The 13,944-nt window shown below is 33.6% G+C and overlaps 5 protein-coding genes across 5 annotated transcripts in view; all 5 read left to right on the top strand.

Moving 5' to 3' along the window:
- Positions 1 to 1,046: 1,046 nt before the first annotated feature.
- Positions 1,047 to 1,543, top strand: LOC125026802. The gene is made up of 3 exons (XM_047615403.1): positions 1,047 to 1,058; positions 1,178 to 1,339; positions 1,403 to 1,543. The coding sequence occupies exons 1-3, from the start codon at positions 1,047 to 1,049 to the stop codon at positions 1,541 to 1,543; spliced, it is 315 nt and encodes a 104-aa protein (XP_047471359.1).
- A 1,795-nt stretch (positions 1,544 to 3,338) lies between these two features.
- Positions 3,339 to 3,956, top strand: LOC125027442 (pro-resilin-like). Its single transcript, XM_047616518.1, has 2 exons — positions 3,339 to 3,413; positions 3,521 to 3,956. The coding sequence occupies exons 1-2, from the start codon at positions 3,402 to 3,404 to the stop codon at positions 3,884 to 3,886; spliced, it is 378 nt and encodes a 125-aa protein (XP_047472474.1). The 5' UTR covers positions 3,339 to 3,401; the 3' UTR covers positions 3,887 to 3,956.
- A 2,886-nt stretch (positions 3,957 to 6,842) lies between these two features.
- Positions 6,843 to 7,489, top strand: LOC125027443 (pro-resilin-like). The gene is made up of 2 exons (XM_047616519.1): positions 6,843 to 6,871; positions 7,054 to 7,489. The coding sequence occupies exons 1-2, from the start codon at positions 6,860 to 6,862 to the stop codon at positions 7,417 to 7,419; spliced, it is 378 nt and encodes a 125-aa protein (XP_047472475.1). The 5' UTR covers positions 6,843 to 6,859; the 3' UTR covers positions 7,420 to 7,489.
- Positions 7,490 to 10,946: 3,457 nt separating this feature from the next.
- On the top strand, positions 10,947 to 11,445 carry LOC125026803 (pro-resilin-like). Its single transcript, XM_047615404.1, has 2 exons — positions 10,947 to 10,958; positions 11,182 to 11,445. The coding sequence occupies exons 1-2, from the start codon at positions 10,947 to 10,949 to the stop codon at positions 11,443 to 11,445; spliced, it is 276 nt and encodes a 91-aa protein (XP_047471360.1).
- Positions 11,446 to 13,915: 2,470 nt separating this feature from the next.
- The window catches only part of LOC125026804 (pro-resilin-like), a 645-nt gene continuing 616 nt past the window's right edge, over positions 13,916 to 13,944 (top strand). Inside the window, exon 1 of the mRNA XM_047615405.1 lies at positions 13,916 to 13,944. This exon is cut by the window's right edge and continues 37 nt beyond it. Within this exon, the coding sequence (XP_047471361.1) occupies positions 13,916 to 13,944 (29 nt within the window).

Here is a 13,944-nt window from a genome sequence, read left to right on the forward strand (position 1 = left end):
GTAGGTGGTAAATCCATTGTGATCGTTTGTAATCAGTTTTTAATCTTATTATCCATTTCATTGTATATAATGATGCTTAACCATACTGCGGTTTTAACCTTTTAACAAATACGCTTCCTCTAAATGCTGGGTCATAAGATAAATGACTGAAATCCCCTTTTGAACTAAAGGGAATTCTTTATTATGCAACATATATTGATAACACTAGCTAAGATAATTCTAAATGCCAGTAGACGGGGCTCGTGTTCACTTTATATAAGGAACTCTAGGCAGAGGGAGGACCATCGTTCCAAAAACTGATGCTGTAAATCCATCATTGTGTCAGTTACTTATATTTTGTTCAAGAACTCGAATTATCATTAAAAAAAGAAAGGAAAAACAAATCTTTTATTATTGTAAATATGTACATGGCTTTAAAAGTTTTTCGTAGACTTATATTAATGGAAGAAGCCGAAGAGTTACGTTTATGATAACTGATAATAATTTAGAAATAAATTACATATTTACGCTTTCCCTACCCATGCTTAAGTATATGAAAAAAGGTGTATATATATGTATATATATGTGTTTTTTTTTGCAATTTGAATATATTCGTAAGTATATCATTGGTGAGCAAATATCAATTTAAGGGGTATATTCATATAAGAAATATTTTCTTATCCTAGATTGGAATCTAGGCATACATTTTTGATAACACATGTACTATTATGAGGTCATAGTAAGAGGAGAGTATCATTATATATAAAGAAAAGAAAACTTGAAGCCTATGGTGCACTTGAAATTGGAAGAAGATTGTAGCCAGTACTTGACCTGGATATTGTTGACAATCAGATAAGTTTCGTCTCATAATTAGTATTTTCTCAGTATGACAAAGCGTGACCATACAGTTATGTAACATCTGAGGGTCACAAGAAGATCAAGGCATTCTTGTTGGGATGGTATTTTCTTACGTCATTAGATGGGCGGAGTTTTATTTCTGGAATATTATATAAATAAAATTATTCTCTCTGTCGTCTTCAGTCTCATTGCATTCTCTTTCTACCAACATGGCATTCAAGGCACGTACTATATGTGTGTACTATTCAAGTTTATTGTTCATTTCTTGACTTTTTAGTGTTGCTAAAGATACTAAAAGCTTCACTTCTTAAATTATATTAACAATTGAAATATAATGCAGGTATTTGCACTGGCCGTCCTTATGGCCATCGCCGTCGCCCGTCCAGATAGCCCACCTAGATATAGCTATTCTGCTCCCACACCCTCTTATGCACCTGCCAAATACGACTTCAACTACGCCGTCAACGACCCACCATCTGGCAACGACTTCGGAGACGAGGAAGCCCGTGATGGAGACAACACACAGGGATCCTACTACGTCTTGCTTCCCGACGGTCGTCTGCAGAGCGTCACCTACAATGTGAACGGTGACTCCGGTTACGTGGCTGATGTCACCTACGAGGGAGAGGCACAGTACCCAACCCCAAAGGCCTCCTCTGGTCCTCCTCAGCCTTCCTACAAGCCTCCCACTCCCTCCTATGCTTAAGGAACTATACTAAGAATATTTATGAAACTTATGTAAAATCCAGATATTAAACTGGCAATCTCAATCTTTATTAGTTTTAAATCCGATGCATGGTTTCTATCATGATTTAGAAAATAAACAAAAAACGTTCTGAATATTGAAAGAATATGTTCCTTCTTAGCTTACCTAATTATTAGGTTTAATGTGTATCGATGACTAACTGAAATATCGTCTTAAGATTCTTGTTATGAAAAAGGCCTTTGTGAATTTTATGCGACCGAAATTTGCGTCTTTACCTTGTGCTACGGAGGACATATACTAGATTGTTATTTCTGATATGAAATGAGCCATCGTAAGCATAATTTCACGTGAGAGACATATGTCAAGGTAATTGGTAATAGAGCATGATTTACTTATTTCAGGGAATCTCACAGGATCTCTATATAATATATATGTCTATATATATGTGTGCGTGTATGTGCATGTATATATGTATATATATATGTAAATATATACTTATATACCTATTACATACACAGACACACACACGCACATACATACCTAGAAAGATACATCCATATCTATACCACTCTTTTTTTTTATATCTTTATATATATTTATATTCATATATGTATCATAATCATATATGATTAAACTTCCTTCTTTAGGTTAAAAAAACACGGAAGTACTAATTTGTATTTTTTTCATGAACAGTAATATTCATTGCGTATCACTTAACAGAAAAAAATGTACTTCGCATGAATATCTTTTAAATCATCTTTACACATGAAATTGTGTATTTCTAGAAAGAGTTTTTGTTTCATCGAAAGTACTTTTGATCTTGTGCTATGAAGGAACTTTTACGAGATAGCTTCTACTGATGAAAAAATAGCTTCATAAGAATAGTTTTATAGAAAGTTTCTTTTAACGGTATAGTAATCTCTATTACATAGTTTTATTTATTCGGGATAAATAATGGCCGGTGTATGAGCATGTTCGTGGTATTTCTTTTATTTTTTATTTCTCGATGAATAGAAAACGATAGAGATACCACATAGATAGAGTGAAGCATTTCCCCTTCTTGTGAAATGCACTAGGTTCCTCGAATGGCGCCAACTTTGTTCATTTGCATAAACAATTCATACGGAAAAAGTGCTAAAATTATTATGGTCTTTTTAGTTTGTGTCTATATCTATCAAATACATTATAGCAAAAGTTACTTCACAACGATACATTATGAGCCAAAGGAGCTAAATATGGTACAGCAGTCTTTGTTCCCTTACTGCTTGATTGCGTTTAATTATTGCTTGAGTTGACATATTTATAAATTTAAGCATTTGATTAATGTATATATAGATAATGTATATATATATTCACATACATACATATACAGTATATATGTATATACACACAGGAAACTATATTATATGAAAAAATGGCCTTTATTATATGAAGAAAATAAGTTTCCTGCATATCTCTAGTACTCGAAAAAAGCGTATAGGTACGCAATTGTAATTCTTTCTCGATCAGTAAACTTTAGTCTGATACCAGTAGTAGTATGATGAAGCTAATGTAGGCATTACGACACAGATTTTCACAGTTTGACACGGACACTGAAATATTCATTCATATCAGTTACTGAAAAAAAACATGCATAACTCATAAATATTTCAAAATAAACTTTCGCACAGAAATAATGTGAACATCTGCATTCCGGTAACATCAATGAAGGGGAAAACTCGCTCACCAAATCAAGGTTAACTTGCTGGGATGATATATCTTGACGTCACGACCTGGGCGGGGTTTTTCTTGGACACCTGTATAAAAGAAAAGGTTCTGTGGGTGTTCGTCAGTCACAGTCTTCGCAGTCTCTAACAGAATGGCATTCAAGGCATGTATATCGGTCATTCCTAAAGTGCAGTTGGTTAAGGTTTGTCAAATTTCTAACCATAAAAGATTGATCATACAAATATTTCTAACAATTCAAATGCATTGCAGGTATTAGCACTGGCCACTCTTGTGGTAGCCACCGTCGCCCTTCCTGATAGCCCACCTACATATAGCTATTCTGCTCCCACACCCTCTTATGCACCTGCTAAGTACGACTTCAACTACGCCGTCAACGACCAGCCATCTGGCAACGACTTCGGACATCAGGAAGCCCGTGATGGAGACAACACACAAGGATCCTACTACGTCCTTCTTCCCGACGGTCGTCTTCAAAGGGTCACCTATAATGTGAACGGCGACTCCGGTTACGTGGCTGATGTCACCTACGAGGGAGAAGCTCGGTACCCCACCCCAAAGGCGTCCTACGGGCCTCCCCAGCCTTCCTACAAGCCACCCACCCCATCCTATGCTTAAGATGTAGCGCCTCGGATATCTATTGAAGTCGGGATTTTGTAAATATTATATATTAAAGTAGCATACTTCATCTTGCGTAGTTTTATATCACCTACATAAGTCCTACTTCTCTTCATCTCAGTGATGAGAGAGGATGATTAAAAATAATCTATTCCATTTTCATTACATACTATATATACACAAACATATACGAACATAAACATACACATGTGGGTCTGAATATTACGTTTGAAGGTCATATGGTTTATTATCATTCATGATATATACACATGCATATATATATATATATATATATATATATATATATATGTATATATATATATATATATATATATATATATATATATATATATATATATATACACACATATGTACGTGCATGTGTTTATTTAGAGTTTTAAGAATTTGTTAAACGTGATTTGATGGTTTAATGTATATTTCCTTTTTTTAAATGATGCTACACGTGATTTGATGATGTTTTTTGTTAACTACATCTTAATTAACTAATGAAAAGCGTCTATTTTTTCTTTCTACCTTGTAAATGTGGTATATATATATAAATATAATGAACGAGAGATGTGCATACGTATTCATACGAACGCACATATGTATTTATAGATATAGATGCATTACAAACTGGAACTAAATTTTATTTGTCTTGATCATCTATAAAGTCTGGACAACACTGACTGCGAAACTAGGCATTTGTGGAATCAAATGATAAAATTAAAAAATAATTATCGAAGTGGAAAAATCTATCGATTTTCTCATGTGTAGAAAACAAAAAATTACAGAGATAAGCGAAAATAATGCGTAACTTCTTGATATCCATTACCATTATAGTTTACAGGGTTCTTCAAAGTACGGGTCGCGAGCCAGTACCGGGTCGCAAGCTCATGCTTAGTGAGTCGCCACATTATGATAATAATAATAACAACAACCATAATAAAAGTAACACGCAAACATATATATGAACTGATGCGGTGTTGAGAGAAAGAATAGACATACTGTCTCGGGAAGGTAGTGTACGAAATCAAAGTGGGTGCTGATGAGATAAAAATTAAGAACACTGGATTAAGAGTATTTAATTTTTTCTGTCAAAAGATTATACAGTCTTCTGTCAGGCATTTTTTGTAGCAGTATCATTGAAAATTGCATATGTTTTTTTCATATTTATCTTATCTTTTTTACCTTACCCATGCTTACCTTTGGTCATTAGAAAAAAAATATTTAGGTCTGATACAAATACCGATCATTAATATATTGAGAAATATATTACCAGTACTAATACTCACAGGTATAAATGCTTCTTGAATATATTCAGTTTAATTACTATTATTCAAGACACATTTAGGAACTATTCACGAAATGATGCCTCTGTGATATTAACTATATAAATCTACAATAGATATACACACGTCAGTTAATGTTTACATGCTATTCGAATATTGAGTACACCATAGAGTTTACATATTTATGTTGTGGAAAATGAATGTATGTTTCAAGCGTGAGCTGTTTATATTGTGCTACTATTTTTTTTTGGTTAAAAAAGCTTATTGAGCATATATTCTTATTTATTAAATACCTTTATTTATTTGTTTATTACACATTTTTATTTATTTATAACATTTTTGTTTATTTATGTCACCTACAACATAGTCTAACTTATTTATCCCACTACGAAGGCTTCTTCTTGCCCTCCGCAGCTATCTTGCAAGGCATTCTGCCACCTCCGTTATGTAGATTAAAACAATCCAGTCCGTTTTCATGACATAACATATGTACAACCAAAGACACACACACATACACTCATAGCGACCACACACAGGGATTCTACTACATCCTGCTTCCCAACGGTCGTCTGTAGATGATCACCTGGACTAATAACGGGGACTGGTCACGTGGCTGATATCACCTACATGGGAGAGGCTCAGTACCTTAATCTTCCTACAAGAAATCCACTCCTTCCTATGCTTCAGATATAGTGCCTGGGACATATATTGATCACGGATCTTGTATATATTACATATTAAGCAAGCATACTTCATATGTCTTAGTTTTATATCATCTTCATTAATTATATAGGGTGATTAAAAGAATTCTGCCCAATTTCATTATATATTATTTGTAAAAGCATATATATACACAGATACTCATATGTATTTGTATAATTCTATGTGTACACGCGTACATGCATATATACATAATATGTGTATGATACATATACATATATACGTATACACATACATAATACAGAAATACTTTATACACACACATCAATGTATATGTATACACATATGCATATTTATGTAAGTAGATATACGCATAAATATTATACATGCATATATATATATATATATATATATATATATGTATACAGATATGCACATATATAGGTATATGCATAAACACGCACACACACACACGCACACTTGCATATATGCTTCTGTGTATGTTTATATACATATATTATATATATATATTTATATATAGATGTTTTTATTTACACATAAACACACACAAAAGACATGCATATACATGACTAGATACGTGTATGTAGAGTTTAAATAATATTCTATTTTATAAATAACAGTTTCTCACGCATATACATGCATATAATCAGATAATCAAGAAACTCGTCTAATCCGTCTGTGTAACTCATGGTTGCACTCGTTATTTGAATACCATTTGTTAACCTGTATATATGTATTGTAGATTTAATATCACATAAGTTCGACATACCATGGATAGCATTTTCTAAGTGCATCGTGGATAATAGGTGAAGATATATAATATTCAGAGCCACATTTATGTAACATCACCGGAGGGGAAAACTCGGTCACAGGAAGATCAAGGCTTGTTGGGATGCCATTCCCTGACGTCATCACATGGGCGGATTATTTTTTAGGATTTGTATAAATGGAAGGACTGTGTCTCTCGGCCTCAGTCTTACTGCAGTCTCTATTCACTAACATGGCATTCAAAGTAAGTGCTAAATACGAATTATTTGAGAGGTTTAATAATTAATTTCTTGGCTTCTGGATGTCAAAGTATTCGCCTGTGATGGCCTTAGCTGTTAGCGCGGAATATAATTTGAATCAATAAATAATTAAAAATAAATTTTTCGTCATCTTATATATGATACTAATAACGGAAATATATTGCAGGTATTTGCACTAGCTACCCTTGTGGTCGTCGCTATCGCCCGTCCAGATAGCCCGCCTACGTATGGCTATTCTGCTCCCACACCCTCTTACGCACCCGCCAAGTACGACTTCAATTACGCCGTAAACGACCAACCATCAGGCAACGACTTCGGGCATGAAGAAGCCCGTGATGGCGACCACACGCAGGGATCCTACTACGTCCTTCTTCCCGACGGTCGTCTACAGAGGGTCACCTACAATGTGAACGGAGATTCCGGTTACGTGGCTGATGTCACCTACGAGGGACAGGCTCAGTACCCTACACCAAAAGCCTCCTATGGTCCTCCTCAGCCTTCCTACAAGCATCCCACCCCCTCCTATACTTAAGAAATAGTGCCTTAGATATTTATTGATCTCGGATCACTGTAAATACTAGATAATAAAGAAGCAATATTCACCTTTAATTGTTTTATATCTAATACATGATTTCGGTTCAGTTCAGTTCTTTGTGTTCCCGATATATAATAAATAAAATATATTCCTTCTTAGCTTATGTGTTAAAAAATCTAATCCTCGAGGAAAATGTCAATGATTATATTTCCTTTTTGACCTTGTGGATCTATACTCCGCGGCTTAAATGGGCCAGGCGCGATGTTTACTCTCTGGTCAGGTTCGGAGAGCTAAGTGGTGATTGCCGATGATTTGTAGGATTTTTTCTGAGTGTGAAAGAGAGCGACAGATAAAATGAAGCATTACCAGTGCTTGAGAAATGCACTGGATTCCTCGAATGGCGCCGGTTCTCTACCAGTCTGCTAGGGTCGGATCCTTTGCATTTACATGCGGAAAAAGAACTCATGCCATGTAGCCTTTACAGTTTGAGATGGTTTCGTGACTATAGTGAGGTGATATTCACAAGATACTCGTAAATAGAACATGATTTACTTATTTTAAAATAGGAAATATTTCCCTTGTATATCGACTTTATGAAAAACGGTATAGCAAATGTTACTTGGGAATGAGATATCATGGGTTAATGGAGCACTATATGCAAAAGCAAACTCTGTTCCTTAATGTGTGATTGACTGCAGATAATACTTGAGCTAGCATAATTGCAAATCTAATTATTTCGATGTAAGGAATGAATACTGAGAAAGACTTTTCTCTGGATCTATAGGTAGTATATATATACACACACACACACATACACACACACACACACACACACACATATATATATATATACATATACATATATATCTATATATATATTTCTATATATATATATTTAGTATATACACACATGTGTATATATGTATGTATCTATCTATCTATCTATCTATATATATATGTCTATATCTTTACAAACACATATATGTATACATACATGTATATATGTGTATGTATGTATACATATGAATATGTCTTTATGAATGGTAAAATACTCTTCCGTGTTGATACTATGGTAGACTAACTCACAACTGAAAAAAACTTGACTTATTTAATATGAGACTATAGTTTCGAAATCCACCTGGATTCCATCTTCAGTACCAATTTCGAAACTGTAGTCTCATTTTCAATAAATCTAGTTTTTGCATTGTAGATTTTCTACCATGTATATATGTACATATAATATATATATATATATATATATATATATATATATATATATATATATTTATACACACACAGACATACATACATACGGACATATTCATACATATATATGTATTTATATCCATATATATGTTTATATAGATTATATATAGATACTTAAACACACACACACACACACATACATACACACACACACACACACATATATATTTGTATATATGTGTGTGTGTCTGTCCTTGCGTGTATGTATGTAAATGTAAATATATACATATAAATATATAAGTATAAGTACAAATATATATAATATGAATATACAAATATAAATATATGTATTTATGTACATATACACATAAATGCATACACATAAGATATATATAACATCTATGTATATATATATACATATATAAGTATATGTATATACTATACATATATATGCATATGTGTTTATGTGTTTATATATAATATATATACATATATATGTATATGTGTTTATGTGTTTATATATAATATATATACACACATAAATGAATATTAATACATATATATGTATGTCCATGTCTGTGTATGTGTACGTCGGTGTGCATATATATAGGCATATTCATATGTATAAATATGCTTGAACATATTTTTTCTTATTTATTACACAACTTCGTCTTTGTATTTATTACATAGCTTTATTTATTTACTTTTAGTTATGACTGTTTTATTTATTTATGTCACCTATTACATTTTATTTATTTACCCCGCCCTAAAGGCCGCCTCTGGCCTTCCTTAGCTATCCTACAAGCCGTCCACCCCTCCTATACTTAAAAAAATATTGCGCCTCGGATATTTATTGATCTCAGATCTTTGTAAATATTAAGTGTTAGATTAGCATGCGTCATCTTACATCATCTTATATCGTACTTCCTTATATCTCCGTTATGAATATTAAAATCAGTCCATTTTCATTACATACTCTATATAGAACCTAAGATGCACACACACACATAAATGTATACACACACATGTATATATGTATATGTATATACACATACGCACATGGCGATCACACGCAGGGATTCTGCTACGTCCTGCTTCCCGTCGTCTGCAGAGGGTCACCTACAATTCCGGTTACGTGGCTGATATCACGTACGAGGGAGAGGCTTCCTCAACCTTCCTACAAGAAATACACTCCTTCCTATGTTTAAGATTGGAATATTTATTGATCTGTGTAAATACTGAATATTGAACTAGCCCACTACATCTGACGTAGTTTTATATCACCTATATAAATGATAAGGGGTGATTAAAAGAAACAAAGTTATCTTCATTGTATACTATATATAAAACATAAACATACACAGGCACACATGTATGTATGTATGGGAATTGTACACACACACACACACACACACACACACACACACACACATACAAATATTTATTTATTTGTATATGTCTATGTGTGTAAACGCATACATGCATAATATATGTATATGATACATATGTCTATATACATACACATACACATATATATGATACACAAAGAGATGCATACACAGCAACATATATACATATACACACACATACATCTTTATGATACACAAATACATGTATTTTACAAACTCATCAATGTATATGTATACATATGTGCATATTTATATATGTATATTTAAGCATAAATATTATATCATGTATATATGTATGTATGTTCACTTGCACATATATATGTATATGCACACACGCTTATATATATACTTCTGTATATATACATACAAGTAAATATGTGATACATACAAAGATATCTATATATACGCAGTATATATATTTACACACACAAAATGTTATATATATACTGTATGGATATATATTTATATTCACATATAAATAATCAATTTTGTAAGTGAGCCACTCACGCATATATATATATATATATATATATATATATATATATATATATATATTCATATAATCAGATATCTAATCATCTAATCCGTTTCATGTCTGCACTAGTTATTATAATACTACTGTATATATCTATTGACCTGTATATATCTACTGTTGATTCATAAATTCAATATAAAGTAAATAGTATTTTCTTGCACACCACTACTACTAAAAAAAGCGAACTAGGTGATCTTCAGACATAGTATTCCGACCCACATTTATGTAACATTACCGGAGGGGAAAACTCGGTCACAATAGGATCAAGGCATTCCCTGACGTCATGACATGGGTGGAGTTTTACTTGGACTTTTGTATAAATAGAAGGACTCTCTCCGTTTTCTTCAGTCTCATTGCAGTCTCTTTCCTCAAACATGGCATTCAAGGTATATCCTACATGTGCATTATTCAAGAAGATTGATAGTTAATTTCTTGGCTTCTGATTACTATTAAATATACCATTTTGCTTCTTCAGCTCATAAAAGATATTAATAACTGATATTTACAGGTATTTGCAGTGGCCGCCCTAGTGGTCGTCGCTATCGCCCGTCCAGATAGTGGTCTACGTATGGCTACTCTGCTCCCACACCCTCTTACGCATCCGCTAAGTACGACTTCAACTACGCCGTCAACGACCCACCATCTGGCAACGACTTCGGACACCAGGAAGCCCGTGATGGAGACAACACGCAGGGATCATACTACGTCCTTCTCCCCGACGGTCGTCTTCAGAGGGTTACCTACAATGTGAACGGCGACTCGGGTTACGTTGCTGACGTCACTTACGAGGGAGAGGCTCAGTACCCCACACCAAAAACCTCCTATGGTCCTCCTCAGCCATCTTACAAGCCACCCTCCCCCTCCTATGCTTAGGATGTAGGGCCTTAGATATTTATTGATCTCGAAACTTTGTAAATGTTAAGTATTAAAGAAGCATACTTCGACTTACGTAGTTTTTAATCATTTACATAAATTATACGTAATAAATCTTGGCGATGGAGATACAGGAAACTCATTTTGATTACATACTACATATACATATACATACACGCATACATATGTGTATGCATGTATATATATATACACACACACGGACATAAACACACAATTACACACGTGTATATATATACGCAAGTAGAACAACGAAGGGAAGAACAAGAAAACACCGGTATTCTATTTGCAAATCATTCGACGTGAATCTCATACACACACATACATATATGTATGTGTGTGCACAGACTAACATGCATTTATATATATATACATATATATATACATATATATATATATATATATATATATATATATATGCACACACACACACACACACACACACACACACACACACACACACACACACACACACACACACACACACACACACACACATATATATATGCATACATATTTATATGTATATACATACATACATCATCCATTGATTTGACTCGGCCTTAATTGCTGGATCCTGCGTAATTATCTGCCAAAAAGCCCTACTAGTCTTCTTGGCACATGGCTAAAAAAGCCTTGGAACAATGGCCTCGTTCTTACTTCTGGAAAAGTGTGAGTAGCCTGGGAACCAATTGAGCAGACATTTGCATATGCAGATGGTTATGAATGATTTCGTTCACAGATCCAAAACTAATCTTGATATCTTGGCAGCTGACGGAAGAAACACGGCGATCTTCTAAAATGGCAGTCTCCACTTGATAGATGGTATCCTCATAAATGGCAGACTGGGGTCGGCCTGGGATAGGAGCCGTATCCACAGATCTCCGACCACACCTGAATTGGTGATTACAGTGTTTAACATGGTCAATTCTCCCCATAAGTTGCTTTTATTTCATCGAAGGTCTGCGGCCATTCAAATATAAAATCACTGATCACTGCTCCATTTCCACACGTTACTGTACCTTCACCTCTGTAACAGAAAAAGTATTATGAAGTAAGGACTGGAAATCAATACATGACCTATAGAGAATATGAAATTTCAGCCTCCTAAGATAAGCGGAAGGGGAAATCTTTAGTGAGCGCCATTCGTATATGCATAAATACGAGTGTACACACACACACACACACACACACACACACACACATATGTGTGTGTGTGTGTGTGTATGTGTGTGTGTGTGTGTGTGTGTGCGTGTGTGTGTGTGTGAGTGTGTGTGTGTGTGTGTTTGTGCGCGCGTGTGTGTCTATGTATGTAAATATAGATATGCATATATATGTATATATATATATATATATATATATATATATATATATATATATATATTTGTTCACACGCACACACACACACACACACACACACACACACATATATATATATATATGTATACACAAACACACATACACACAGACACATATATGTATATACACATATATACACACACAAATATATGTATACATATGTATATGTGTATATATGCTTACTTACACATACTTGAGCATACATACGTACATATATATTAACAAACACACATATACGTGTGTATATCAATACACATACTTACATAAACATTGATGAACATATGTATACATATGTATACACATACAGATGTATGTATAAATATATACGTATGTATGTATATGTAATATATATAATATATGTATATATATTATATATATTGGTATTTATACTGACAAACATCTGCATATACATCACATAAATGCATATATACACATATGTATGCACATACTTACATTTATATACATACCTCTATTTACATACATGTGTCACATCAGTAGGATCGTAGCTAGACATTTTAGGGCTTTGTGGTTTGGTTCCCTGAGGGACTCCCCTTTTTTTAAGTTTGATGGAAGCATTTATAATAAGAAATGTAAATATTTATAGACTTGGTCTGAAAGAACATTTCTTTTCGCCTCAACAAACACTTAAATATAAACAAAATTGACCTCCTCCATAATAGAAAGGAGAATAATAAGAAACGAACGCATAACTTTTTGCTGTTTATCATATACATTGATTAGAAAATCCACCTCTTCTGTCTAAAGATTAAACAATTCTCTGACAGGTATTCCTGGTAATAATATCCAGTTTTTGTCATACATCAGGGAAGCTATGGAAAAAAAATCGAGCTACATCTCCTGTAGTCTTAAATTAACACCGACCATTAATATATTTATTAGTAATCACATAAATTTATTTATCTTGTAAATTACCATAAGCAAAAACCAGGTGGCCTTCAAAAGTAACATTCAGACTCGCATTTCTGTAATATCACTGGAGAGGGGAAACTCGGTCACAAGATCAAGGCAGTCTTATTGGGATGGTATTTTCTGACGTCATAATAGGCGGAGTTTTTCTTGGACTTTTGTATAAATGGACAAATTCTCTCTGTCGTCTTCAGT

Source organism: Penaeus chinensis, chromosome 7 (assembly GCF_019202785.1).
Source record: "Penaeus chinensis breed Huanghai No. 1 chromosome 7, ASM1920278v2, whole genome shotgun sequence".
NCBI classification, from domain to species: Eukaryota; Metazoa; Arthropoda; class Malacostraca; order Decapoda; family Penaeidae; genus Penaeus; species Penaeus chinensis.